Genomic DNA, 26,409 nt, shown 5'->3' with positions numbered 1-26,409 from the left:
GGGGCTAGGGACTCTGCAGGAGTCTGTAAGGGCACCGAGAGGGGACCTGACCCGAGCTGGGGCCACTTCCCAGAGGCCTTTGCAGTCGCGCTTTGTCTGGACATATGGCCTCCATCTGCTGCCTCCCTCCCTCCCGCCCGACTCTCTTCCCTCAGACTTCTTCTGATCCAGTCTTCTCAGTATGACCCCTCCTACTTGCACGGCCTGTTTGTGTGTCTGTTTTTGGTGGCCTGTTGAGTGTAGTTCGAGTTGCTAGCCCAAGTATAGGTGTAAGTGTATTTACTCCAGCAAGGGCAACTTAGCAGTGGCCGCACCACTGAGGAATATAGCTCCGCCTCCACCAGCCACCTCAGAGAGGATGGGGCCTCGTGAGCCCCTCATTGTTGAAAGACCAAGTCTCACGTGGTTCTCCTGGTCTGTGAATGTCCCCCCTCCCGCTGGGCACTGTTGATGTAAGAAATGGGTCTGTAGTCTCAGGAAAATGACCACACAACCCACAGTATTTCATTGAGGCGAACGGGCGGGAGCCATGTCAGAGCCAGCAGGTGGCACACCTAGCAGGGTCGGGTCCTGCTGTGCTCTTATCTCCTGGGTGGCCAGAGCTCGGCCTCAGGTTGCTGCTAGACTGACTGGTTTATACAATTGCGACCACCTGGACTGTGAATGTAAGATGCGCTGATCCTGGAGGACTTTGAATTTCCGCGGAGCAGCTTTTTTACAGTTTCTTTTTTAACGGAGTTTGTCTTAACACTTTTTTTTGAAAGCGAAGACAGTACAGCGTGTCTCACAACCCCCAAACTCTCCAACAGCAGATGGCTCAGGGCGCTGTCGCCAGAGGGTGGAGCAGGGAGCCCAGGGAAGATGGGGGGTGACACGGATGCTGTCCCTGCAGGTCAACACTAGCATCGACGACTGGAAGACCACCAAATGGAAGGACATCAACGTGGAGCAAATGGACATTGACTGTAAGAAGTTTGCCAAGGACGTGAGGTCTCTGGACAAGGAGATGAAAGCTTGGGATGCCTTCGTGGGGCTGGACAACACGGTGAAAAACATGATCACATCCCTGCGTGCAGTGAGCGAGCTGCAGAACCCCGCCATCCGAGACCGCCACTGGCAACAGCTCATGCAGGCCACCCAGGTACCGCGGCTTGATGCTGGGTGGACCGAGGGGCGGCTGCTGGCAGGTGGGCTAGCCTGGGTTGCCTGAGCGGTGGGGGTGGGGTGTCAGTGTATGAGGTTGGCAAAGCTGGACCTGGGCCGCGTCTATACAGTGGTTGGGAGCTGGGGGGGGGGGGGGGTGTTTGCCTTCAACTCTGCTAGTTTTAAATCCTTTGACTTCAAACAGGTGTGCAATGGATTTTGGTTGTCTTCGTCCCCCCATTACTATCCTTCACCCCCTCCTACTCCCACCGAACCCTTTCTTCTTCTCAAGCCCCCCCTTATTTTCATGTCTATTTGTTTGCTTGTCTTATTTATTGTAGCTCGCTGAGTTAAGTTTAGTTTAGGGGTGCTTCCCTGAGCATGGAGGTGGGGTTATTTAGCAAGAGCAGAGGTAACTTAGCAGTGGCCACAGCGCTGAAGAAAATGACTCCTCTCACCATTCCGCTAGCAGCCATTTCTTGCTGTGGGGCCTTGTGAATTTTTACCGGTTTGACCAGCTATGAGTCATTATACTAACTATGCCCACTGCACACAGAAGCTTCTCTGGTTCTGGCCGAGAGCAGCACTCGTCTCTGGGTATAATCGTAAATATTTAGAAGGCAGTGTGACACCATGTCCCTTCAGCAAACCACAGTAGTTTGTCCCCCTTTGGCCTGTACCTACCAAGCCATGGACTTGTGACCAGGTCTACATTAACAGGCGTAAGTTTCCCCTCTGTGGAGCAGGCCTCACATCCTATCAAAACGTGGTTGGTTACCCTATGGCCACCATGCCACTATTGCACTAATGAGCACATCTTTTGGCAGGTTAGTGTTGGCTGCCATGACCTTGAAACTCAATCATCTTCCAAGGCCCCAAGTGTTCAGTTCATATCAGGCCCTGCAAATTACACAGCCAGTTCTGATTGTCACGTACTTCCAACATATAATGGCACAGGATGTACATTACCATTCCAAAACATAGAGAAGGGAGCATAGTGACGAAATACTGGACCAAAGCAAGACTGAAAACTGTAAACAGAGACTGTTGTTTCCTGGCTGCCCAGATCTGAGTAATCACACTGAAACTATATTAATTACAACACTGTTTGGCCAATAGCTTAAGCATATTCCTAGCTAGCTCTTACATATTAAATGAACCCATTTCTATTATTTCATATTTTACCATGAGGCTCGTGGTTTGTTACCTCTTGCTTCTTGGGTGACTACATGGCATCTGCCTCCTTCAGCAGCATGGAGTCTCTCTGGCTCCACCTTCTTTCTCCCAGCATTCAGTTTAGTTTTCCTGCCTAGCTCTATTCTGTCCTGCCATAGGTCAAAATAGCTTCTTTATTAACCAATGGTAATAAACATAATCATAGCAGACAGAAGGAAATCCCACATCAGAAAATCAGCTGAGAAAACACCAAACTCTGCATTAATAGGTTTTCTGCTCCCCCTTCAATAATAAGATTCTCTGCTAACACAATAAACCATATCAAGCCAAACTGAAAAGCAGGCTTATTGAACAAAGCAACTCCCAGGTGAGTTCATGTCTCCCAGAGATGGAGGCCAGAGAAGTCACATGCCCAGGCGAGAGCAGGAAAGTTTATAGATTGCGGGCAAGGGGAGATGATGTGACTGCCACAAGCTGGGTTTGTGCCTAAACCTGGTCAGAAGCTGAGTGCTTAGGCAGGGACTTGGGCAGAGGGTGAGCCGTCTGTTGGCTCAGAGTCTACGCTCGGAAGCCTGTCTTTGTGACCGTGAGAATGCGAACTTAGGGGTAGATGTGTTAGCATCTGCCGCTGCTGCCCCTGAGGTCATCGTAAAAGGAGAAAGGGTTTATCCTGAGTCACAGTCAGAGGATGTCTCCATGGTCTCTGGGTCCTGCAGTTTGGGGACTGTGGTGATATCATCCACGGTAGGGGTACAGGAGAGCAGGGCTGCTCATCCCCTGTGTCCAGGAAGCAGCAGGAGAGGAAGAAACCAGTCCATCAGCGTCCCTTCGAGGGCACACCTGCAATGGCCTCACCTCTCCTTGCCAGATCCCACCGTTTCTTCTAACACCTCAGGCTGGAAACTAAGCCTTTGACACATGGGCTTTGGGGTGTCCCTGAGGATTCAAACCATAGCAGCGGGGTGATGGCGGCGTATTGTTGTGCTCATGGAGAACAGTAACTTACTGGCTACCCAGAAGGTCCATGCAGCATGAACTTTTTCCCAGGCTGCTCTGGCAGGGTGGGTACTCCACTAACAAAGCCATGCCCTCCCAGATCTGAAAATGTCAGGAAGGAGGCTCCAGAACCAGGGTGCTGCTCTCAGCTTCCAGGGCTCCGTGAGTTTGCTGATCTGGGGCCACTTTCTCCATCGTTGGCCTCCATTTCTGTGGCCTCCTCCAGCTGTGACTCAGAGCCTCACTTCTTCCTTCTGACTTAGGGTGCACCCGGAGATCCGGGACGACCTCATCCTGAGGTCCTCACCATCTGTGGGTCATGCCCTGAGATCCTTAGTGAGCGTGTGTTTGGGTACACGTGTGCACTTTTCACCCCCGCTCCAGGGGGTTCTGTGGTTTACGTGGCTTTATAGAAAAAGCAGTGAGGTTTGGAGAAGGAACCGGCCTGAGTCACGGAGCCCCTGAGTAAGATCATAGCATGGCCCAGTGGCCAAGGCTCCTCTGAGAGGCCCGCTTCCTGCCGCTGCAGGACGCCTGGCCTCACACGAAACACGCCTGTTTTCTCCCCTAGGTGAAGTTTGAAATGTCAGAGGAGACCACCCTGGCAGACCTGCTGCAGCTGAATCTCCACAAGTACGAAGACGAGGTCCGCAACATTGTGGATAAGGCCGTGAAGGAGTCGGGCATGGAGAAGGTGGGCGCCAAAGCTGCCACGTGTGCTTCTCTGCAGAGGATCCTGGGACTCTCTGATGGGTGTGGTGACTGTGAGGGGCTGATCTCATAGGCTCAGTGACTGTGAGGGACCAACCTCAGACCTCAGCCTCTGGCAGGTCTAGATGCCTTCCCTCGAGAGCTCAAGACAGAAAAGTCTTGATCCAGTTCCTGCATAGCTCAGTATCATCAAATAGCCCCATTCCTGGCATTCCTGGCTCTTCTCTCCGAAGCACACAACAGTACACTCTGAGGAGACTCTGGGGGCATCACTCACCTGGGAATGAATCCCCTGATCTGTGAAACAGATTGGGGTGAGGGGGTTGCAGACATGGCTCAACAGTAAAGAGCGCTTACTGCTCTATCAGAGAACTGGGGTGCAGATCCCATCCCCAACAGCAGGCAGCTCACAGCTGCCTGTGACTCCAGCTCCAAGGGGTCTGGTGCTCTCTTCTGACTACCATGGGCATCCAGCACGCACACATACATGTGCACACACACACTCACATATCCATAAGTAGCTCACACAGGGTGACACATGCCTTTAGTCCCAGCCCCCAGGAGACAGGCAGATGGATCTCTGTGACTTGGAGGCTGGCTAGGGCTACATAGTAAGGCCCTGTCTCAAAAACCCGAAACAGGGTGGAGGTTGGTGTGAACTTAACACCTGCCATTTCAAAAACACCTTCAGCCCAGAAAGTCAGTGTGCTCCCTAGCTTTATTCCGAGTCCCAGGTGCTTGGATCCCTCCCTGAGTTCGCCTCCCCGGATGCTCGATGCTTGGGAATTGGCCATTTTTGACAAAATGACTGATGAGCATCTTAAGGAAGAGTTTATTCTGGCTTGCGTGGGGGGTGGTGCACAGTCCCTCCTGGAGGAAGGCATAGCGGCAGGAAGCTTCCTGAAGGTTGCACGACCTTCCCAAACTGCAGCACCGGGTGTAGGGATCAAGGGCACAAGACACATTGAGCCTGTGGGTTACGCTTTGCCTTCAAAACGCTCCCTGTTTCTGTCGCCCTGAAAGATCCTGAAAACCTTGGACAGTACCTGGACCACCATGGAATTCGAGCACGAGCCGCACCCGCGAACGGGCACCATGATGCTTAAGTCGGATGAGGTGCTGGTGGAGACCCTGGAGGACAACCAAGTGCAGCTGCAGAATCTGATGATGTCCAAGTACCTGTCCCACTTCCTGAAGGAGGTGACCAGCTGGCAGCAGAAGCTGTCCACGGCAGACTCTGTCATCTCTATCTGGTTTGAGGTCCAAAGAACCTGGAGCCACCTGGAGAGCATCTTCATTGGCTCCGAAGACATCAGAGCCCAGCTCCCAGAGGATTCCAAGCGCTTTGACAGCATCGACCAGGAATTCAAGGTGAGCTCAGCCACTGGGTGTTCCCAGAAATGGCTGCTGTGGACGAGATGGGCCCTGACGCTTCTGTCCTCCCCTTCTCCTTCCAGGCCTTGATGGCAGATGCTGTGAAGACACCGAACGTGGTGGAAGCCACCAACAAACCGGGTCTCTATGATAAACTGGAGATGCTGAAGAAGAGGTGGGTCCCCATACGCCCATCTGAGGTGCCGTTGGAGCACAGTCGTGTGGCACTGGCTGTGCAAAGGCACCGGTCATAGACTAAGAATGTTCCATCACTGAGGTGGATTAGGAGCTGGGAGGTGGTCAGAGCTGGTGGGGAAAGAGAGCATCTGGCTAGAGTCTCTGAGTTCATCCGGGTCTATGGAGAAAAGGCTGATCTGAATCGTCTGGGTCTGTGCCTTCAGCTACCTGAGGGTCTGTGCCTTCAGCTATCTGAGGGTCTGTGCCTTCAGCTATCTGAGGGTCTGTGCCTTCAGCTATCTGAGGGTCTGTGCCTTCAGCTATCTGAGGGTCTGTGCCTTCAGCTATCTGAGGGTCTGTGCCTTCAGCTATCTGAGAGGATGAGCTGGCTCTGCAGTAAAAGACCAACGGGCCCCTTCTTCCTCCTCCCTCTTAGCTTGGCCGTGTGTGAAAAGGCCTTGGCTGAATACCTGGAGACAAAGAGACTGGCCTTCCCAAGGTTCTATTTTGTCTCCTCGGCTGACCTGCTGGACATTCTTTCCAACGGAAATGACCCCGTGGAGGTAGACAGGGCCCCAGCTGTGGAAACCCCTGCGTCTAGGAGCCCAGGGCTGGAGGACAAACCCACCATGCATTCTGCACACAGTGCGGCTTTGGGCAAGGCGGCTGACCAGGCTCTGCTTGTTTTCCTTCTATGGAATGGATGAGGTGGGGTGGGGGCTTCGTGGGCATCTGGAAGACACCCTGAGCTGTTCTCCTTGTGGTCCTCATAAACTTTGCCCTAAGGCGTACCCTGAAATCTAGGAAGACACTTCCCAGGGCTTCTTGAAAAGAGAGGTCATGTTTCATATAGGCTAGGCACGGAAAAGGGTGCATGCCTGGAACCTCAGCAGAGGCTCTGGTAACTGTGCCCTGCCCAACGCCAGTTCTGGCAGATGCCTGTGGTCACCTGAGCCACACTCAGTTAGCATCAGTCAAAGACAGGGCAGATATTCCCAAGATGGAAGAGAAAGGATGGAAAAGAGAAGGCTTAATTAAACCCACTGCAGGGAGCCTGGAGCTACCATGGGCAACTCCAGGGTCCTTCCCCCAGGTGAGCCGCCACCTGTCCAAGCTCTTCGACAGTCTGTGTAAGCTCAAGTTCCGTCTGGACGCTGAAGGGAAACCGCTCAAGTTCGGGCTGGGGATGTACAGCAAGGAGGACGAGTTCGTGGGCTTTGATAAGGAGTGTGACCTCTCGGGCCAGGTGAGCCTGCCCGTCAAGCAGTGAGGCTGCGGGGAGGGGGACGGGCTGTGCACTGCGCAGTCCTCTCTTCTACCGCTCAAGGAAATGCTTGGGCGGCGGCGGGGGGGGGGGGGGAGCTCTTTTCTATCTGATTTATAAACGTGTTTGTTTGTGTGGAGTGCATGTGTCATGGTTTGCAAGTGGAGGCCAGAGGCCAACTTCCAGGAATCAGTTCTCTCTGTCCTTACACCGCGTTGGCCCCAAAGACTGATCTCAAGTTGTCAGGCCTGACAGCAAGCACCTTTGTCTGCTGAGCCATCTCCCTGGTCCCCACTCAGACTTTACCAAACAGCCTTCCTGCAGGGTATGGTGTGACTGCATCTAAGGGGCAAAGGAAGCGGGAAGGGACAAGCTTGCCTGTCTCAGTGAATTGTTATGGTTTGTGTAGAATGGGGCTGTGCTCTCTGAACTGCCAGTCCCTAGCCCCTGTCACAGGAAATGGCCATGGTGCTTCAGTGAGTTCAGGGCATCCTTGAGGTCCTGGTTCTTCCCAGCAAGCCTGTCGCCACACTTGGACTGCCCGGTTGTGCTGGCAGCAAGCTTCCTCCTGGCCCTTCCCCACCTCGGTGTCCAGTCACTGAAATGCTTTGGCCCTAGGGGAAATGTGATCAGGGGTGAGCCAGAAACTCACACAAGAGTGGGGGAGCTCTAGAGGTCAGCTCACACCTGTGTCTCTCCTGCTTCCTGGGGATGGCGGCAAGGTCCCCTCTTGGGGGCAAGGTCTCCTAGTGGGAGCTAGGTCCCCTCATGGTAATGATAACTAGAAAAGACAGTCCACCCTCCCCTAGAAACTCTATTCCTCCATCCCAGAGCAGTCATGGAGGCTGTGCTGCTGGGAATAAGTCCAGGGCCCCAGAAGGGAGCAAGGTAGTCGGGCTCCCACTGAGATAGACTTTTCTCTGGATGCCTGCCTGCTCCCTTCTCTGATTTAGGGATAACTGTATACTCTACAAGTCTTTGCAGAGGTGTTGTTGGCTTACTAATGTGGCTTTTAAATGGGTCGGCATTGGGGGCTTTTTTCTTTACACTTTATCTTATGTGTGTGTGTGTGTGTGTGAGCGTGAGTGAGCAAGTGTGTCACGGGACTCACGCAGAGGCTGAAAGGCAGCTGTGTATCCTTGGTTCCCCTCCTTCCACCTTTATGTGGATTCTGAGGACTGACCTGTCCCTGGGCTCATGCAGCAAGTGCCTCTACCTACTGGGCCATCTCACTGGCCCCGGATGGGCCGTTATACTGCTCCATGAAAACCTAAGCGTTTCTGCCCTGGCGAGCATGTTATTGGTGGCCTGGACTAAACATCCAAGTTCTTGACGTCTTGTTCAAAGAGTTGAAGAAGCTCACACAGGTAGTAAAGCAGCCAGGGTGCGGGGAGGGGTGTTGTTAAGAAGAAAAGCAGAGGTGTCGAGTCGATACGCAATAAGGGCAGCGGGCGCTCAGGTGGACGGCTCAGAGCCCTGGCCGTGCCCATCACTTCCTTTTGTGGATCCAGTGGTGGAGGAGTGGCTAGAGGTCGGGGGCGGGGCTCTCCTTTAATTGACAGGCTTGGGTTCTGTAGGCTGTTGTTCACTGCACACACCCTTCTTCATGCCCCTGGCTTTGATGGTATGCATGCCCAGTCACGCAAACCCATGAGATAGTTAACAGGATTTCCCCTAAAAGTAGACTGAGAGACACATTCTGCCGCACTGCCCGTGCTCCCAAAGCTGGACCACATGGGACCCATGCACCACTTCTAGATCCAGAATGCATTTGGTCATAGGAAGGGAATTACCAAAAAAATAAATAAAGAAAAAAGAAAAAAAAAAAAGGAAGGGAATTACCAGCTAGCCACAGATCAGAGGATTGGTGGTTCTGTCTAGAAAGGAGTGAGACTGAAGCTCACCACAGCGGAGGTCCTAGGGGGCCAGCTGGTCTGTTGGGAAAGGAATGGTCTTGGGCTGCTAAGCTATCCCTAGCTTGCCTGCCTCAGGTATGCAAATCACTGGGATAAGACGTGGTGGGGGAGGGGCTGCCAGGTCAACGTGAGGTCTTTCCCCAGGTGGAAGTGTGGCTGAATCGGGTGCTGGACCGAATGTGTGCCACGCTACGCCATGAAATTCCAGAAGCCGTAGTGACATATGAGGAGAAGCCAAGGGAACAATGGATCTTTGACTACCCAGCCCAGGTCTGATGTGGTTGGGACCCCCTGCAGTGCAGCTCCACGGGGGATCTTCTCGTGGCTCCAAGGCCCCAGCTTACCCTCTCTCTACTGAGAATGGGTTTATCTGTTTGGCATGATTTTTTTTTTTTTTTTTTTTTTTGATTTTCGAGACAGGGTTTCTTTGTAGCTTTTGGTTCCTGTCCTGGAACTAGCTGTTCTAGACCAGGCTGGCCTCGAACTCACAGAGATCCACCTGCCTCTGCCTCCCGAGTGCTGGGATTTGTTTGGCATGACTTTTAAAGAAATTTTTTTCCTTTACTTTTATATGTATGGATGTTTTGCCTGAGTATATGTAAGTGCACCACTTATGTGCAGTGCCTGTGGAGGCCAGAAGAGGGCATCAGATCTCCCAGAACTGGAGATGGTTGTGAACGTCTATGTAGGTCCTGGGAATCAAACCCAGGTCCTCTGGAAGAGCAGTCAGTGCTCTTAACCACTAAGCTGTCTGGTCAGCCTCATGATGTCATCTTTTTCTTTTTTATCGGGGGTGGGTTAGAATTAAGGGGTTTCAAGACAGAGTTCTCCATGTATCCCTGGAACTCACTCTAGACCAGGCTAGCCTCCAACTCAAAGACCCATTTACCTCTGCTTCCCAAGTGCTGGGACTAAAGGCGTGTGCCACCACTGCCCAATTATGCCCTCATCTCATCATCCATAAAGAACAGTTTCTCACACCCTGTGTCATTTTCAGGTGGCACTAACGTGCACGCAGATCTGGTGGACTACTGAGGTGGGCCTGGCATTTGCGAGGCTGGAGGAAGGATATGAAAATGCAATCAAAGACTACAACAAAAAGCAGGTGCGGGAACCCTGGGGCTCTGAAACCGCCAGGCAGTAGCCAGAAGCTCCTTGGATTAACTAGGGTTTCTACTACTGTGATAAGACACCATGACCAAAAGCAACTTGGGGAGGAATGGGTTCAGTTCAGCTTACAGGTTGCAGTCCATCAGCCAGGGAAGTCAGGGCAGGAACAGACGCCGAGGCCGTGGAGGATGCTGCTTCCTGGCTTGTTCCCCAAGGCTTGCCAGCCTGCTTCCCTATACAGCCCAGGACCACCCTATACAGCCCAGGACCACCTTCCCAGGGGTGGCAGCACCTACCGCAGGCTGGGCCCTCTGACATCAATCACTAATTAAGAAAATGAACCATGGGCTTGTCTGGTGTGGACATTTTCTCAGCCGAGGCTCTTTCCAATTCCTCCAACTTGTATCAAATTGACATAAAGCTAGGCAACTGGGGTCCCTTCTCCAAGCGTTCACTGTGTTCATCGTCCTGTGGGTCAGAAGCAATCACGTAACCATTCAGTATCAACCTCAGGAATAGGAACTCAGCATCTCCCCCAGGAATCAGATACCAATTCTGTGGGTCAGAAGCAATCACGTAACCATTCAGTATCCAAATCAGATATCAATCCTGTGGGTCAGAAGCAAGCATGTAACCAACACTGGATTCTCTTAAACGTTTATTTGTGTGTATGTATGTGTGTGCGCGCGCGCACGCGCGTGCATGTGTGTGTCTGTGTACACATGTGCACCCCAGCGTGTATGAGGAGGTCAGAGGACAGCTTGTGGAGGTCATTTCTGCTTCCAGGAATCAAACTCTGGTCTTCAGGCTTAATGGCAGTCACTTTTATCTGTTGAGCTTTGGCTGTACTCTTTTTTCCCCTTAATATACTTGGGTAGGTCTAAAGCTGAGAGAGACAGAGAGAGAGAGAGAGAGAGAGAGAGAGAGAGAGAGAGAGAGCCTTGGGTGTTTCCTCAGGAAGCAGTTCACCTTATATTTGGGTCAGGGTCTGAAACTTGCCCATTAGGCCAGTGAGCCCTAGGGATCACCCAGTCTTCGCCTCCCTGGTGTCGGGATTACAAGCATGGGCCACCAGGCCTCACTTCTTTATGTGCATCCTAAAGCCCTCGCCTGGCTGCCCCATCTCGCCATCTCCCCAGGGCCTCCGGCAACATTTTCTCTTGTTGCTTCAGAACCTCCCGTGTGTGTAGTTTGATCCATTATGCCGGCTTTACAGGAACAGGAAGCTGTTATTTTTTTTTTTAATTTTATGTGCATTAGCATCTGATTCCCTAGAACTGGATTTACAGACAGTTGTAAGCTGCCATATGGGTGCTGGGAATTGAACCCGGCTCCTTTGGCTGAACAGCCAGTTCTCTTAACCACTGAGACATCTCTCCAGCCCCCAGGGAGCTGTTTCTACTAAATGCACATGCTCCTCCTCCTCAGGGGCCCCATGGATCTCCACATAGAGGAGAGGAACTTTTCCATTCTTTCACTGTGGTAAACAGGGGCTGGTGAACTTAACCACACACACAGGAGTGGGGGAATTCTCTGTGACACCCCACAGCCCGGGCTTCCAGCCCAACGGTCCCCCGAGGGTGGTGGCTGCCAGCCAGGGTCCCAGCACTGCCGCCCTTTTCTGCAGATCAGCCAGCTGAATGCGCTCATCACACTGCTCATCGGGAATCTCAGCGCTGGCGACAGAATGAAGATCATGACCATCTGCACCATTGACGTGCACGCCCGGGACGTGGTGGCCAAAATGATCACGGCCAAGGCAGGAGCACGCCTGTCCTCGGGGGGGGGGCGCTGTGGGGGCCTGGGAACTGGGATCGGGGCTGGCCATACACTGGAGGAATCCAGCCTCTGCCATCTCCTCCTTCCAGGGAGGTGTCGGAGGAGGGAGTTGCTGTCCTCCTCTCTCTCTCTCTCACACACACACACACAATCAATAGAGGTCAGATGAGTAGGTCAAGTTTCCATTCTTTCATGTGTGTTCGTGTGTGTGCACCTATGGGAGCCAGAGGGCACTGTCTATCTCCTTTTTGGAGACAGGGTCTCTTACGTTGGCCTGGAACTCAGCGAGCAGGTGAGACTGGCTGGCCAGGGAGCCCCAGGGGTCCTCCGGCACCCAACTCCACAGCACTGGGATTACAGGCACACACCGTCACACTGGCTGACTCCATGTTACACGGGTCCTGGGGATTGAACTCAGCTGTCTTAGACTCTCAGCAAGTTCTTTACTGACGCCGACAACTCCCCAACTGCAGGTGTTCCTCTTTGTAGCAGGCCGCAGCCCAGGGTGTGGGAACAGTTATGTATAGGATCAAGAGGGGAGTCCCAGGGACTGGCCTGGAGCCCAGACACCCTCGGTGTCCTTCCGCAGGTGGAGAGCTCGCAGGCCTTCACCTGGCAGTCGCAGCTCAGACACCGCTGGGACGAGGAGAAGAAGCATTGCTTCGCCAACATCTGCGATGCCCAGATCCAGTACTCCTATGAGTACCTGGGCAACACCCCGCGGCTGGTCATCACCCCGCTCACAGACAGGCAAGCACCCGACAACCCTTCCCTCCTCACCACACACCCCCTGGACCCCTTCCTCACAGTTCTTCCCACCCTCAGCTCTGAGGCTAGAAGAACCCACATCTGGGTGAGGAGGTCCTGGGCTTATGATCCAGCCCAGACACCGGGCAGGGTGGGAGACCATGGGGGCAGCTTTAGGCTGTGAGTCCTTGGTCTGACGCTGACCGTGTCCTCTTGGGAGTTAGTTACTTCAGCTCTCTGAGGTCTTCAAAGCAGGGAGCGTGGCACGTCAATCCCACGAGTGTGTGAGCGTTGAGTAAATTATAGGACAATAACCGCACTCAACCCAGAAACCATGTCTGATGAGTCCAGAGGGCCCACTACCCAAACCCACAGGAGGCCCTGCCTGCACCACGCCTGTCCCTCAGTCCCATCAGTGTTCCTGCTCTCTGCCTTTTGTCCTTCCAGGGCTCAGCAAGTGCAATAGTCCCACAGTTTAAAAAAAACTGGCCCTGGGGTCACAGGGTCACAGTGTAGAGCGGGCCCTGGGGTCACAGGGTCACAGCGCGGAGCAGGCCTGGGGTCACAGTGTCACAGATGACTGGGGGTCCTTGGCAGGTGCTACATCACCCTCACGCAGTCTCTCCACCTGATCATGGGCGGAGCCCCTGCTGGCCCAGCTGGCACAGGCAAGACTGAGACAACCAAGGACCTGGGCAGAGCCTTGGGCACCATGGTGTACGTCTTCAACTGCTCTGAGCAGATGGACTACAAGGTATGTGGATTCAAGAATGTGTGGTCCCCACAAACAGAACCCTGGGGACAGCGACAAGGCATTCAGAATGTCCTGCCAGCGCCCCCTTTTGGAGGTCCATGTGTCCTAGAGGGACCCCCCTCTCATGACCACCATTGTCTCAATGATGAGAGACCACAGAGAAGGAGCGAGTTCCTGCTTCATGTTCAACGTGGGCTTAGGGTGAATGTAGTGTCCTGATGGACTCTGAAGAGGACAAGAGATGGGGGAGTCAGTCCCATTGAACACAGAACCTTCGAGGTCATGTCTACTCAGAGAACTGAATGGGAGGGGAGAGGCCCCAGCAGTAACAGGAGGGGTGTGGGGGCCCTCAGTCTTCAGGGGACTCCCTCCCCTTGGATGAGTCCCACAGCCTATAGGTCCCATCCTGAGGTTGAGGACAATGCCCATGACCTCTCCTGAGTGACGGTCATACCATCTTGCTCCCCTCATGGGCCCTAGGAAAGTGAGGTCCGGTGACCCGACAAGGGATTTCGGTTTGTAGCTGTGTTGATTACCCTGCAGGAGACAGAATGGCACACTCATAGGGAAAGGTCCTCCAAAGAGCTGGCAGCCCCGGCCCACCTGGAGGATCCTTCCTTCATGCATAAAATGAGAAGGTGAAGGGGGGAACCACTGAGGAACTTTTAGCTGTACCTCTGCCTGAGCCTTCTGCTTAGAGAGACGCTGGGATGGCGCCCGTGGATGGGTCAGGCGTGAAAGGATGCTGTCCCAGGCATGTGCCAGACGCAACAGGAGTGTGCTAAGATGCCAACCTGCTTCCTGCAGGCCTTTGGAAGTCACTCCCTCCCCTGACACATCTTTCTCTTTGTAGTCCTGTGGGAACATCTACAAGGGCCTAGCCCAGACGGGAGCCTGGGGCTGCTTTGATGAGTTTAACCGGATCTCCGTGGAGGTCTTGTCTGTGATCGCTGTGCAGGTAGGGCCCTTCTGCTCGGTCTGTGGGTCAATGGAGGGGCCTGGAGCTTTGCCCAGCTTCGTGGCATCTGAGACACCGGAGACCCTCCTGCCTGTTCACCCCAACAGCTGGGCACTGGGCAATGAGATGACACAAAGATGCCTCGGACCAACCCCTACCCTGGTTCCTAGGGGCCCTCGGTAGTTTCCACACAGAGGAAATAGAGTCAGAGATGGCAGCCCCTGTGCCCAGGGAGACGGGGAGGAGTAACGGATACTGCTTGGGGATGCTAACATAGAAAATTACCTTGGGTGTGGTAGCGCATGCCTATAATCCCTGCCACCTTGGGATGCAAAGCCAGGAGGATCGCCACAAGTTCAAGGCCAGACTGGTCTATGCAACAAACTCCAGGTTAGACAGGACTATAGATTGAATCTCTGTTTTGAAAAGAGAGAGAGGGGATATTTTATAACCCTTAGTCCCTTAGTTGCCTTTGTGATTGTACAGTCGGGCAGCAGGCTAAACCCAAGTGGTTCAGAATGTACCATCCCACCACGTAAGCCGTCTGTGTCGACAGTCTGAGGAAAGGGAGTGATGACGGCGTAGGGCAGCTGGGTTGGTCACAGTTGGCTCTGTCTTACCCGAACATGGTTTGAACAACAGTTGGCTGCCTGCAATGGACATGCCTGGGACTCGCCATGTGCCTCAGGAGTGAAGTTACAGTGTCTTTAGGCATTGATTGGCTACAGTGTATTCAGTAGATATCCAAGGCTAGAGAAACCCTTACCGAAGCTTAAGTTCAGTGTTGAGGTGACCAGGCCAGACCACTGAGCCTGGCAGCAGAGACAGAGGACAGCGAAGTGCTTTAGCAGAGGAGGAATTGGGGGAGGAGGAGGCGTGTGGAGGTGACTAACAGGTCAGGAGTGGGTGGGGAAAGTGTGGACCTATGTCTAGGGAATTCCCTAGCAGGGCACAGGACAGCGGTAGGAAATCCAAGACAAGGCAAAAAGGAGCAGGGTCCTCCAACGGGGTGGGAACTGCTATGCGAGCACCCCCAGCTTTTAAACTCACCTGCACGGCCCTGCCATGCGTGTTGAATGGTCATTGTCACATTTCAGACAGGAACCCCTGGTGCCCGATAGGCTGGAGAAACAGTGGGCGCTGTGGTCAGCTGAGGCTGGTCTCCAGTCCCAGGTCAACTTGCAATCCCATCTTTGGAGCCCCAGGCCAGGGGCCCCACTTTGGAGGTCCTGAGAAGCCAGGCCTAGCTACTTGTCCCAAACCCAGACAGAAAAAGGAATGGTGGGAAATGGGAAAGGAAGACGAGGGACAGAGTTCTTGTCCTGGGTGGGGTGGGAGTGTGCAGGCAACGGAAGCGCTAGCAAGAGCTTCAAGGTTACACAGGAAAGGGTGCTGGGGTTGGGGGTTCCAGTCTTGTCACAAGATGTTGGTCCATCAAGCCTGTTGTCCCTGGCACAGAAGTTGACCACCAAAAGAGAATTAACATAAGAAAAGTGAGTCAGATGAAGGTGCAGGCACCCAGGTTTCATCCTGCTGTCCGTTACCCACCAACCACCTGTCCGCCCAACGACAAGCCAGAGCTTTGTAGCAGAAGCAGCTGCTAATCCTGTTGGGATTTCAGTGGGAAAAGCCAGTGGGGTGGGCAGGGGGCAGGGCTCCTGACCACCCATACAGGGGTGCAGCAGAGAGAAGACCTACAGCCTGGGGGAAGCTTACCTCCAGAGCTCTCCGCAGCCCCCCATTCCCCAGTCTGAGAAAGGCCAACTGAATTTGCCAAAGTGGTAGCCACTCCGCCACCCTCCTCATTCTGGCTTAACGACCAGCCCCGACCCAGTATGCACCCAAAGCTCTGCCCCACTCCCAAGTCAGGGAACAAACCCTAGAGCGGTCCAGGGAGCATGTTTTGTTTGTGGGCACAGAAAACCTGGGAACAGAATGCTGGGAAGGTTCTGGCAGCAGGAGATGCTCCCAGCTCTTGCCCTCTAGTCCTGCCCAGGTGTGAGCCCTGTGGGCTCCGCCATGACCCACACAGCACTGCCTAGCAAGACCAGGCCAGCAAGCTGTATGCTGGGCAAAGGAGCTGATGGCCCAGAGATTTCGATCACAAGCCAGGAGCTCCCTCAAGTGGTGATCTTACAGATTGCAGCTGCATCCTGCAGGTTTCTAAAATTCTAAGCACAGACCAGATGCCTCCTTGATAAGCAGGAGGTGGCCTCAGAGATTCTTGTCTACAGATACTAAAGGGACTCTGCTGGATTCTTATCAGAAAATTGACAGAATTTAGCCATGGTCATGGCCAGAAGGCGCTCTTGAGACAAAAGCCTCCCTGCCCCTGAAGTCTTCTCTCTAACACCCGTGAGTGGCAAGATCACAGGACAGGGCAGCACCGGCAGGAACCATGGGCAGCGACAGTGTGAGGGCATTGCTGGTCACAGTGGCCAGGTCCTGTAACTGGAGTGGGGGTGCAGGGGGGCAACAGTCCAGTCAGTAAAGGGTCCTGTGACTGGAGTAGGGGTACGGGGGGGCGATAGTCCCACCAGTAAAGTGCTTGCCACACAGACCTATATAGACCTGAGCTTGAGTCCCAGAACTCATGATATAAAAGGCCAGATGTGGGGCCTGGAGAGATGGCTCGGAGGTTAAGAGCACCTATTATCCCAGAGGACCCGAGTTCGGTTCCCTACACCCATGCCAGGTGGCTTACAGCTTTGGAGGATCCAACATCCTCTTCTGGCCTCTTTGGGCAGCCAAACACACGTGTACATACAGATGCAAACATACTCATAAAAATTTTAAGGGGGAGGGCAGATGTTGCCAGGTGTGGTGGACCATGCCTTTAAATCCACTATTCAGAAGGCAGAGGAAAGAGGATCTCTTGAGTTCGAGGCCAGCCTGGGCTGTTATATAGTGAGACCTTGTTTCAAAACACAAACAGAATCAGAAGCACTGCTGTGCAGGGGGAGGAGGAGGAGCCCTGGGATGCTCTGGCAGCCAGTCCAGTCTACCGGTGAGCTCCACATTCAACAAGAGACCCTGTCTCAAAAACAGCGAAGTGTAGAGCAATAGAGGAGGGCACCCATTGCTGTCTTGCACATACGTGCATACCAACACACATGCACACGCACATTTGCACACACAAACGGTTCCATGCTGGTGTGTGTCTGCGTACCAACTGTCTAGGTGAAGTGTGTCCAAGATGCAATTCGGGCCAAGAAAAAGAAGTTTAACTTCCTGGGCGAGATAATAAGCCTCATCCCCACCGTGGGCATCTTCATCACCATGAATCCTGGCTACGCCGGACGCACAGAGCTGCCTGAGAACCTGAAGGCCCTGTTCAGGTAAAAGGGGGTGTGTGGGAGAGGGGCGGGGGCTAGCAGTGTCAGGACAGAAGAGCAAGTGAAGCTGGAGGAGCCCCAGGCTAGCTCCCAAGCCGAGTAGGGCTGGCAAGAAGGCAGGCAGGTTCGTCAGAAGCCCTGTGGCTCCCTAAGTGAGGGCAGTTCCCCAGCTGAGATGCTTTTGTCCACGAGGATTCCGGTAAGAGCAGGTGTGAGGTCTGGAGCTTCCTGACCCAGATGTGTGAGGAACCATGGGGGAAGGCTAGAACCCAGCTCCATGTGCCCCAGTTGGCTGGCAGGGATACATACTCCAGGGGAAGAGGGACAGGGGGCAGCCGAGGAGCCAGGGGAGCCGAAGTGGGGAAAAACAGCTGCTTGCTCACCCCCCAGGCCCTGTGCGATGGTGGTGCCTGACTTCGAGTTGATCTGTGAGATCATGCTGGTGGCCGAGGGCTTCCTGGAAGCCCGCCTGCTGGCCCGGAAGTTCATCACCCTCTACACCCTGTGCAAGGAGCTGCTCTCCAAGCAGGTGTGTTCTTCCAGTTCCAGGGGAATCCTGGTCAAGTCTCAGGGGACCCACGCTTGCTTCTGCCTTCCCTAGCGCTGAGATCCACTCAGCCTGGAGTTGCCAGCTGGTCACCGTAGGAATGGGCGTTCATATCCCCGTCCCCACTCCCACAGGATCACTATGACTGGGGTCTGCGGGCCATCAAGTCTGTGCTGGTGGTGGCCGGCTCCTTGAAGAGGGGGGACCCAACCCGGGCAGAGGACCAGGTGCTCATGAGGGCGCTGAGGGACTTCAATATCCCCAAGATCGTGACTGATGACTTGCCCGTGTTCATGGGGCTGATCGGGGACCTCTTCCCCGCCCTGGACGTGCCCCGGAAGCGAGACCTGAATTTTGAGAAGGTAATTCTCGCCTCTCCCGACCTCCATCCCCCCCCCCCCCCGCCCCGAGAAGCCTGGTCTTTGCCACAAGGATCCTGGGGCCATGAACTGCTTCCTGTTCCCCAGTCAGTCCTGGGCTTCAGAACCCTGAGGGTCACAGAAGGATCTGGGGTTGGGGCTCTAGGTGACATTAATGTCAGTGCTTAGAGGCTCATCCACACCAAAGGCCGTCTTCCTGCTCCGTCTTCTGCCTTGTCCCCCAGATCATCAAACAGAGCATAGTGGAGCTCAAGCTGCAGGCGGAGGACAGCTTCGTGCTGAAGGTTGTGCAGCTGGAGGAGCTGCTTCAAGTTCGACACTCAGTGTTTGTCATTGGGAATGCAGGCAGTGGCAAATCCCAGGCACGTCACTAGCATCTGCCTGTTGTCCCAGCCACCCAACTCCACCCCGTCTCCCACCGCCCATACATCCCACCTGCCTCCCCGAGGCTCCCCCACTCACTCCCGTCTCCTGGCATTGCTTGAGGCCATGGCGAGCCCTGGAGGGTGGCACCGGGCGACTCCAGTGGTGGTAACTCTAGCATATTCTGAGCCAGTCACGTGTCTGACCATATGCCTCCAGGGCGGGATGCTTAGCCTCTTACCAAGACCCATTTCTGAAGACAGAGGGACCAGGGGACAGCTCAGTTGGTACAGTGCTTGCCACACAAGCACAGAGACCCAGTCCCCAGAACCACATAAGAAACCAAGCATGGAGGCCTGGGCACTAGAGAGGCAGAGATGGGAGAATGCCTGGGGCTTGCTGGCCACCAGCCCTAGATGGCCTAACTGCTAAACTCAGGCGCAGGGAGAGAGGCTGTCTCAGAAGGACGTTGATGGTGTTCCTGAAGGTGACACTCAAGGTTATCCTCTGGCACACATGACAGACACATGTGAACACACACACACACTAACCTTGAGTGTCCTTGGAACCCATTTCTCTGAGAGAAAGTCATGAGCTGTTTTCTTCAGTTTCTTTTGTTTTTCTCAATGGATTACTTGTGTAGTGAGCACGGAGCTTGCCTGCTTTTCTAGGTCCCAGAATAGTCTCAGGCTCTCTCTCCGGGATCCGTAGGATGAAGTCAGCGCCCATCAACCCAGCCTGCGCCGCTGTCCAGGGGACACAGACTCAGCAGCATTTGCTGTTCAGTTCACTAACACACCTGGGGCTGCAGAGAGGGGGGCCCCCGTGCAGACTGTGTGCCAGGCTCTGGGGCAGGTGCTGTGGGCGTTGAGTCGGTGAACGATTCCTACCCTCCCAGGTCCTCAAATCCCTCAACAAGACCTATCAGAACCTGAAGAGGAAGCCAGTGGCCGTGGACTTGGACCCAAAGGCTGTCACCTGTGACGAGCTGTTTGGCATCATCAACCCAGCGACCAGGGAGTGGAAAGATGGTAGGTGGGGCGGGCTGTGAGGAATCACCTCTGGGACAGTCGCTGTGCTCAGGGCAGGAGCACAGCGAGGCTTTCTGAGACCCCGCCTGGTACCTCAGCAGGCTCCCTGGGCCTGGGAGGAATCACAGCCCGTGCAGATCCACGCCACTGCAGGAGAGATGACAGAGCCAGTGCTGGGGTGCCCAGGGCACAGTGCTCCTGCACCACCAGGCAAGCAGGAAGCAGGCATGAAACTGACTCAAGAGTCCAAGTAGAGGGGGCTGGAGAGATGGCTCAGAGGTTAAGAGCATTGCCTGCTCTTCCAAAGGTCCTGAGTTCAATTCCCAGCAACCACATGGTGGCTCACAACCATCTGTAATGGGGTCTGGTTCCCTCTTCTGGTAACACAGACAGAATATTGTATACATAATGAATAAATAAATATTTTTTTTAAAAAAGGAGTCCAAGTAGAACCCCCTTCCCTCAGGGAGACCCACAGGTGGAGCTGCGCTGAGTGTGGCAGCCTCCGGCAGGGCACCTCTGGAAGAGGAGGGTGGGCCTCAAAAGAGGGGCTGACGGTGGAAAGGGATGGGAGGGTCAGAAGAAGGCAAGGGCAGAGGCGTGGGTAGTACCACGAGGAGCAAGAAAACCACTGTTGTCCCTTAAAATGAGGACCAGCCACCTCTGAGAAAGTAAGAGCAAGGCCAAAGTCAGATCCCCCTGGGCACGAGCCCGTGAAGGCTCCAGAGTGGCTGGCATGCCGTTTAGCCCCTGGGGCGTGGCCATGAGTGTCACCAGCCTGCCTCCCTACAGGCCTGTTCTCAACCATCATGCGGGACCTGGCCAACATCACACACGATGGTCCCAAGTGGATTGTCCTGGATGGGGACATAGATCCCATGTGGATCGAGTCCCTCAACACAGTCATGGATGACAACAAGGTGGGTGACCCCTGGACTCCCAGCTGAACCCCCCCATCCCCACCGTGAGAAGCGGCAGCGTGGGAACTTACACTCAGTGCTAAGGGTAGAGGGCGGAGCAAGGCGGCTGGGAGGGAGTCTGTGGGGAAGTCCACACGGAAAGTCATGAAATGCAGACAGCACCTGCCACAGGGTGTTTTCCAATCAGGACACTGATCCATGTACTCCTGAGCCTGCCCATGTTTCTGCCTCTCGCAGGTGCACATCATAGTGACACATTTGGGAGGTAGAGATGGCTCCAGAATAGTCCAGAAGCGGCTGGGGAAAACAATTCCTCTCAGCGCCAGGGAGGACGAGGCAGGAGGATCATGAGTTTAAGACCTGCCTGGGCTGCACAGCAAGACCCTGTCTCAAAAACAGGGCTTCTCAACTGGGTAGAAGACAGCATGGAAGGGAGAGTTGTGGTTTTGAAGGGATGTCTATGTTGGCTAGGAGCCAGGCAGGCATGTGGGGGCTGGAGGAAAGGAGAGCTGAGAGATGTGGATTCAGTGTGGTCTGTGTGCCTGCCTCAGTGGCTCCTCACTTAGAGACTGCTGCCTCCCCAGGTCCTCACCCTGGCCAGCAATGAGCGAATCCCCTTGAATCGCACCATGAGGCTGGTGTTCGAGATCAGTCACCTGAGGACAGCCACCCCAGCCACCGTCTCCAGGGCTGGCATACTCTACATCAACCCTGCTGATCTTGGGTGGAACCCGTGAGTAGGGCTTGGGCTCTCTTTATTCCAAACTGCGGCAGAGACAGTGGTCAGGGGGCTGTGACGTAGCGGCGTATGCTTTCACGTACCCATCCACGCACATAAGTACCACGGGGCCCCTCCACCTCACGTTCAGTGGGCTGTATCAGAAGCGTACACGCTTGCATGTGTGTTCACCTCACTGTCGCTGCAGTGAAGGGGCGAGAATATGACAGGAACTCATTGACACCACCGTATGGCAGCTGGTGAACCCCTCTGGTATAAAAGCTGGGTGCTCATGGTGCTGGGATAAGGATGGGCTGGAGATACCGCTGTCCCTGAAGACTGAACTCAAAGCTGCCACCAGGGAGGGCACTCGGGAAGTACAGGATCTGGGTTCAGATTCCCAGAGGAGGTCTGGCACCTATGGGGAGGCCCTGGGTGAATGAAGGCTGAGGGCCATTTGTGACATGGAGAACGGTTCCAGCCTTGCCTGTGGACAACGTGTGGACAATAAGGATGGGGGTGGGGAAGGCATGGGGATGAGGGTGGGGGAAGGCGTGGGGATGAGGGTGGGGGAAGGCGTGGGGATGAGGGTGGGGGAAGGCATGAACTTGAGAGTGCTTTAAAGTCTTAAGGAATAGGAGATTTGATGTTGATACTTTCCTGCTTGGACATGTGGCCAATGATCAACAGAAGAGTAAAACTTTAGGGGAAACTGAAGGGGCAGCTTGAAGCCAATGTCCTTAGTCAGCTGGAGTAGAAATCCACCCATGTTCTAAGAACTATAAGATAAAGATGGATACCTGAGCTGGAAATGATGAGCATTCACCCATCAGTTCATCTACCCATCTGTCCATTTATTCATCCACCCTCCCATCCATCCACCCATCCATCCATCCATCCATCCATCTACCCACGTACCCACCCACCCACCCACCCACCCATCCATGCTCCCTTCCACCAACCCACCCATGTACCCACCCACTCATCCATCCACCCATCTACCCACCCACCCATTCACCCACCCATCCATCCATCCACCCAGCAATCAATCTGCCCACCCACTTTTCTACCCATCTGCACATCCATTTTATCTACCCCTCTACCCAATCATCAACCCATCTATCCATCCACCTATCTCCAGTCCATCTGTCCACCTGATCCTTTCTTCGTACCTTTTGTGTCAGTGGAACCCTGAGCATTCATTCCATGCTGGGAGACATGGGTCATGATTGCAGACGTCAGTTCTCCTCACCCAACTCCCATAGTCTTGCAAGAGAAACAGATACCCAAAAGTGATCTCAGAAGAGACACAAGGGGCAGTGGTGAGCTGCAGAACTCTGAGGAGAAACTGCAAGGAGCAGGAGACTGACAGGGTCACACACCTGAGGGACAGCAGGCTCAAGGAAGGAAGTTGGCCAGGACCTGGCAGCCAGGTGCTCACCAAGAGGAAGCAGTAGAACACTGGGGCAGCTGCCAGCACAGTGGCCCTGGAAGTAGCTGTCTGTGAGAGTTCTGAGTTTAAACTTAAGTGTTGGGGGGCGGGGACTGCGAGAGAAGGGAGGCTTGTCAAGGTGAGACCCAGTCTTGGGCACAGGGAGCTGGCCTGAGGTGTCCAGGCACACACATCTGTGGTAGAAAGAAGGAAACGGAGTTCGTACTTTAGTGCCTTGTCCCTCTTCAGTGGGAGGTGAGATGTCCGCCGGGAGGCAAGCTGCAGAGCCAGGCCAGGCTTCCAGAGGGTGCCGAGGAGGATGGCTCCCTGGCGGGCACAGGACTGGAACCTCAGAGTCATCTGCCCAGAAGTACTTGCCAAGTTCCTGGCACTGCCATAAGGAAGAGCTGCATTCCAGGTAGCCCCTGAGAGCAGCCTGTCCTCTGAGAGCTGAGGCCGGAAGCCCAAGGTCAACAGTAGCGCACACTGGATCCTTGGAGGCTATGGCACAGGATTGATCCCAACTTTTACCAGTTCCTGGTGGCTCGTGACCACCCACGACTGTCTCTACATGGCCCACTGCCAGCACCAGATTCAGGGTCCACTGCAGCTCAGGACAACCACATCTTAAGATCCAGACTTTGATTGTGCCCGCAAAGTCTCCCTCCCTCTGTGAGGCCACGCACTTAGTTTCTGGGTGGGTATGGAAGGGCCGCTGTTTCGTCCCTTGCAGCAGCTTGAATTTTTGGGGAGAACAGAAGACAGGAAGGGGGCTGAAGTGAAACCCGGATAGAAGACGAAATGCAAGGAGAAAGAAGTCAAGTCATGGTCACACCAAGAAATGGGAAATGTCAGGACACAGACGGCTCTAGGATGCAGGCGATGGGGTCAGGAGACACAGCAGTGGGAAGCAGGCAGGAGAGCCAGAGGTGAACTTGTGAGGACAGAGGCAGGAACTGGACACTCCGGGGTGTCCGGAGCAATCGGAGCAATCGGAAGAGGATGAGTTCTGCTGAAGGAACCACGAGAGGCAGGTACAGGGTCCCCACGTGGAGCAGCAGCCCTCAGGTAGGACTCCCACAGCAGCCGGCCAGCCCACGGGGACATAGGCCGATGACATGCCCCAGTCACCTCTGGGAGTGAAGCCAGAAGTGCCTGAGTGTGTCAGCAAGGCTGACCTGCATCTTCAGGTATGTCTGGCTGAGTGTGTGCACAGATGGAACCCAGCATGCAGGGGACTGCGACCCGTGACATCAGCAAGGCAGTGTGACAGTGTGACATGGGAGTCCTTAACTCAGGCAGTGAAGCAGCAGCCTGCGTCCAGACCTGCGTGCCAGCCCACCCCACTGAGAACCACCCACGTGTGGAGTTCACACCCACACCGTGTGTGGGACATAGACGTGAAGGCTTCTCTACCACACAGGTGTGCAGGTGTTGGGGTCCAGGCTCAGCTTCCTGTCCCCACAGCAGAGCAGGAAGCAGCAGCGCCCCCAACAGGCTCGTGGAGAGCCCGGCGGGTCCTGGCTGTGGACTGTGGCCTCGCGTTTCATAACACGAGCTTCCTGCTTATGCCTCGGGCATCCTGGAAACGACGCACACCCTCCGCTCGCTGACCCTCGAGGGAGCCTGGCACTAGTTATGCTTTTAGCAGAGAGTCCTCTGGCACTTGCCACGGGCCAGGATCCCCTCTGTGGGCTTTAAAAGGAGCAGCCCGCACCGTCCTCAGGAGAGGGGGTGACGTAAATATGATGGGATTATAGATGAGAAATCAGGAACCCAAAGCTGTTGAGTGAACTTGCCTCCAGCTGCATCTGGCTATGGTCCACCAGGAGAGCCCAGGCAGCCAGCTGAAGCTTCCCTGCCCCTCACAACCGATCCGGCTCATGACATTGTGCTGTATAGTGTGGAGTGGGTCCCAGGGGTCATCTAGTGTATGGACTTGGACTCTTCCAATGAATGTGTCATGATGTCTACACATATGTGTATGTATGGGTTCCAGCCACTAACTGGGTCCTCCAGTCACAGCTGGATACAGAGGTCTGAATGATGTCATGAGGGTCCCACCTCCTCTCCTCTCTTCCATCCTTAGCTGCCCACCCCCCACTCAACCCCCAGATGACCTCATGAGATCTTCTCCTAGTCCCCAGCCCTTAGTATTAGCTTCAGCTGGGGGAAGATGCTTCCTGGGTGGCAATAAGAATGACTGTCTGGAGATAGGGGTTGTAATTCAATGGGTAGAGCGCTTACCTAGTACACTGGTTTACCTAACACCATGTAATTCAAGCATGGTTATTGTCAGCCAGTAAGTCCAGCATTTGAGAAGTGGAAATAGAAGGCTAGTATGCTCTCATCCTTTGATACCTGGTTTGATGACAGCTTGGGATTCAAGGGACATGGTGGAAAGAAGTGGGGTGGGGGAGGCAAGTTGCCTTGGATTTACATCACTCCCAAAACTACCAATCCAGAGGAGAAACCCAGACGCCCCACTGGCCCAGCATCCCCATCAGGCCTTCTGAGGGTCTGCAGGGCACTGCCACATGGGAGGCTAAGTCGCACCCTGCTTCCCTGGCCATCCATCCCCCAGCACTGTGAAGGGTCCTTAGGTGGGCTGACAGCGGCCGTCACTCCCCCTCAGGGTGGTGAGCAGCTGGATTGAGAGGCGCAAGGTGCAGTCCGAGAAGGCCAACCTGACCATCCTCTTCGACAAGTACCTGCCCACGTGCCTGGACAAGCTGCGGGTCGGCTTCAAGCGGATCACCCCGGTGCCCGAAATCACAGTCATCCAGACCATCCTCTACCTGCTAGAGTGCCTGCTCACGGAGAAGAACGCCCCGCCCGACTCCCCCAAGGAGCTGTATGAACTCTACTTTGTATTCGCCTGCTTTTGGGCTTTCGGGGGCGCCATGTTCCAGGACCAGGTGACAGGAGCCCTGGGGAGCCTCCGTCGGGACCCAGGCCACCCTACAGCTCTCTTAGCTGAGCCTTGGGCTCTTCCTTTTCTTCCTGTCCTCACAGCTCATTGACTATCGAGTGGAGTTCAGCAAGTGGTGGATCAATGAATTTAAAACGATCAAGCTACCCTCGCAGGGGACCATCTTCGACTACTACATTGACCCTGAAACAAAGAAATTCCTACCCTGGACAGATAAAGTGCCTGCCTTTGAGCTGGACCCTGACATCCCGCTGCAGGTAACCTCCCCCAAAGCCATGGCCCAGAGAAGGGCTCAGGGTCTCCTCCCACGCCGGGGACTTAGAAACCCAGTGGAACCTGTACACCAGTTGGAACTGGATCTGTCGTCCCTGTTGTCCGTCAGCCATGCCCCTCTCCCTCCCACCCCTAGGCCTCTCTAGTCCATACCACGGAAACCATCCGCATCCGGTACTTTATGGACCTGCTCATGGGGAAGGCGTGGCCGGTGATGCTGGTGGGCAATGCCGGCACCGGCAAGTCGGTGCTGATGGGGGACAAGCTGGAGAGCCTCAGCACCGATGACTACCTGGTGCAGGCCGTGCCCTTCAACTTCTACACGACCTCCGCCATGCTTCAGGGTGAGAGCCTGGCCCTGTCCACACACCTG

At 54.6% G+C, this 26,409-nt stretch overlaps 1 protein-coding gene across 2 annotated transcripts in view; it reads left to right on the top strand.

Annotated features, from left to right (window-relative positions):
- The window catches only part of Dnah17 (dynein axonemal heavy chain 17), a 105,487-nt gene that overhangs the window by 30,359 nt on the left and 48,719 nt on the right, over nucleotides 1-26,409 (top strand). The window contains exons 25-46 of one of the 2 annotated variants that reach the window (XM_057774058.1): nucleotides 893-1,141; nucleotides 3,887-4,009; nucleotides 5,050-5,397; nucleotides 5,484-5,575; nucleotides 6,014-6,140; nucleotides 6,671-6,823; nucleotides 8,902-9,027; nucleotides 9,755-9,862; nucleotides 11,495-11,626; nucleotides 12,236-12,396; nucleotides 12,991-13,147; nucleotides 14,001-14,105; nucleotides 17,286-17,443; nucleotides 17,831-17,969; nucleotides 18,122-18,349; nucleotides 18,592-18,729; nucleotides 19,629-19,761; nucleotides 20,554-20,681; nucleotides 21,266-21,414; nucleotides 25,467-25,749; nucleotides 25,847-26,020; nucleotides 26,173-26,380. In XM_057774058.1, the coding sequence (XP_057630041.1) occupies nucleotides 893-1,141; nucleotides 3,887-4,009; nucleotides 5,050-5,397; nucleotides 5,484-5,575; nucleotides 6,014-6,140; nucleotides 6,671-6,823; nucleotides 8,902-9,027; nucleotides 9,755-9,862; nucleotides 11,495-11,626; nucleotides 12,236-12,396; nucleotides 12,991-13,147; nucleotides 14,001-14,105; nucleotides 17,286-17,443; nucleotides 17,831-17,969; nucleotides 18,122-18,349; nucleotides 18,592-18,729; nucleotides 19,629-19,761; nucleotides 20,554-20,681; nucleotides 21,266-21,414; nucleotides 25,467-25,749; nucleotides 25,847-26,020; nucleotides 26,173-26,380 (3,619 nt within the window). The remainder of the gene's footprint in view (nucleotides 1-892; nucleotides 1,142-3,886; nucleotides 4,010-5,049; nucleotides 5,398-5,483; nucleotides 5,576-6,013; nucleotides 6,141-6,670; nucleotides 6,824-8,901; nucleotides 9,028-9,754; nucleotides 9,863-11,494; nucleotides 11,627-12,235; nucleotides 12,397-12,990; nucleotides 13,148-14,000; nucleotides 14,106-17,285; nucleotides 17,444-17,830; nucleotides 17,970-18,121; nucleotides 18,350-18,591; nucleotides 18,730-19,628; nucleotides 19,762-20,553; nucleotides 20,682-21,265; nucleotides 21,415-25,466; nucleotides 25,750-25,846; nucleotides 26,021-26,172; nucleotides 26,381-26,409) is intronic. The other variant, XM_057774059.1, reaches the window with a different exon arrangement.

The sequence above is a fragment of the Chionomys nivalis genome, chromosome 7, assembly GCF_950005125.1.
Source record: "Chionomys nivalis chromosome 7, mChiNiv1.1, whole genome shotgun sequence".
NCBI lineage: Eukaryota > Metazoa > Chordata > Mammalia > Rodentia > Cricetidae > Chionomys > Chionomys nivalis.
This window is presented reverse-complemented; position numbering and strand designations above follow the sequence as displayed.